This window comes from Mycetomoellerius zeteki, unplaced genomic scaffold (assembly GCF_001594055.1).
Source record: "Mycetomoellerius zeteki isolate Tzet28-1 unplaced genomic scaffold, Tzet1.0 scaffold406, whole genome shotgun sequence".
Lineage (NCBI taxonomy): Eukaryota > Metazoa > Arthropoda > Insecta > Hymenoptera > Formicidae > Mycetomoellerius > Mycetomoellerius zeteki.
This window is the reverse complement of record NW_017257399.1, coordinates 7658-8637: the sequence shown is the minus strand read 5'-3', so window position 1 is coordinate 8637 and position 980 is coordinate 7658. Positions and strand designations below refer to the sequence as shown.

General features: G+C 63.2%; 1 protein-coding gene across 1 annotated transcript in view; it reads left to right on the top strand.

Moving 5' to 3' along the window:
* The window catches only part of LOC108726237 (uncharacterized), a 778-nt gene extending 321 nt beyond the window's left edge, over positions 1–457 (top strand). The window contains exon 2 of the mRNA XM_018453688.1: positions 26–457. Within this exon, the coding sequence (XP_018309190.1) occupies positions 26–457 (432 nt within the window). The remainder of the gene's footprint in view (positions 1–25) is intronic.
* The last annotated feature ends 523 nt before the right edge of the window (positions 458–980 follow it).

Here is a 980-nt window from a genome sequence, read left to right as displayed (position 1 = left end):
CCTGAGCGCCCTCCGCGGGGCACAGAGGGGTATAGCGGAGAGAGCCATCAGGGCATATAGGACGGTCTCCCACGCAACGGTGACGGCGCTGGCCGGGACTCCTCCGTTGGAGTTGGTGGCCAAGGCGCTCGCGGAGATCTACCAGGTCATCACCGCGATCAAGGAGGAACAGGGCCTCCAGGCCGTTACTCCTGGCCTCGTATCCCAGGTGCGAGAGGCCGGTAGGAGGCGTATGCTCGACGAATGGAAACGCTGGATAACAACGGCACGAGGAGGAGGAGGGGAAACACTCCGGGCGATACAGCCGCTACTTAGAGAATGGACGAAGGCCAGGGTGCACCTCTCGTACCGTGCGACGCAGATACTCACAGGCCATGGGTGCTTTAGCCGGTATCTGCGGCGCATTGGAAAGGAGCGAGAGCTGCTGGTTTTGCGATGCAGCCAGCGACACGGCTGACCACACGTTACGGCGGTGCGCATTGGACGAAGGCCAGGGTGCACCTCTCGTACCGTGCGACGCAGATACTCACAGGCCATGGGTGATTTGGCCGGTATCTGCGGCGCATTCGAAAGGAGCCCAGCGAGAGCTGCTAGTTTTGCGATGCAGTCAGCGACACGGCTGACCACACGTTACGGTGGTGCGCGGCTTGGGCCGAACAACGGGCCCGGCTGGTGGCGGTGATCGGACCGGATCTCTCTATGCCCAGCATTGTCCGATCCCTTCTCACGGAGGGGGGAAGGCGCGCATTCCTCTCCTTCGCGGAGACCGTGATGCGCGAGAAGGAGGCCAGGGAGAGGGCCAGAGAGGGCATCCCTGCGGCAGGAAGTATAGGACAGCGGCGCACCCGGACCCGTTAAATAGGGACCGGGGAGCGAAACGAAGATGTCGAAGCGACAGATAGGGAAGGTCGGCGTCTGACCTCCGGGCCGGGCACGGCATCCCACCCTTCCTCCGGTACCGGAGGCATTCGCTCGAAAGG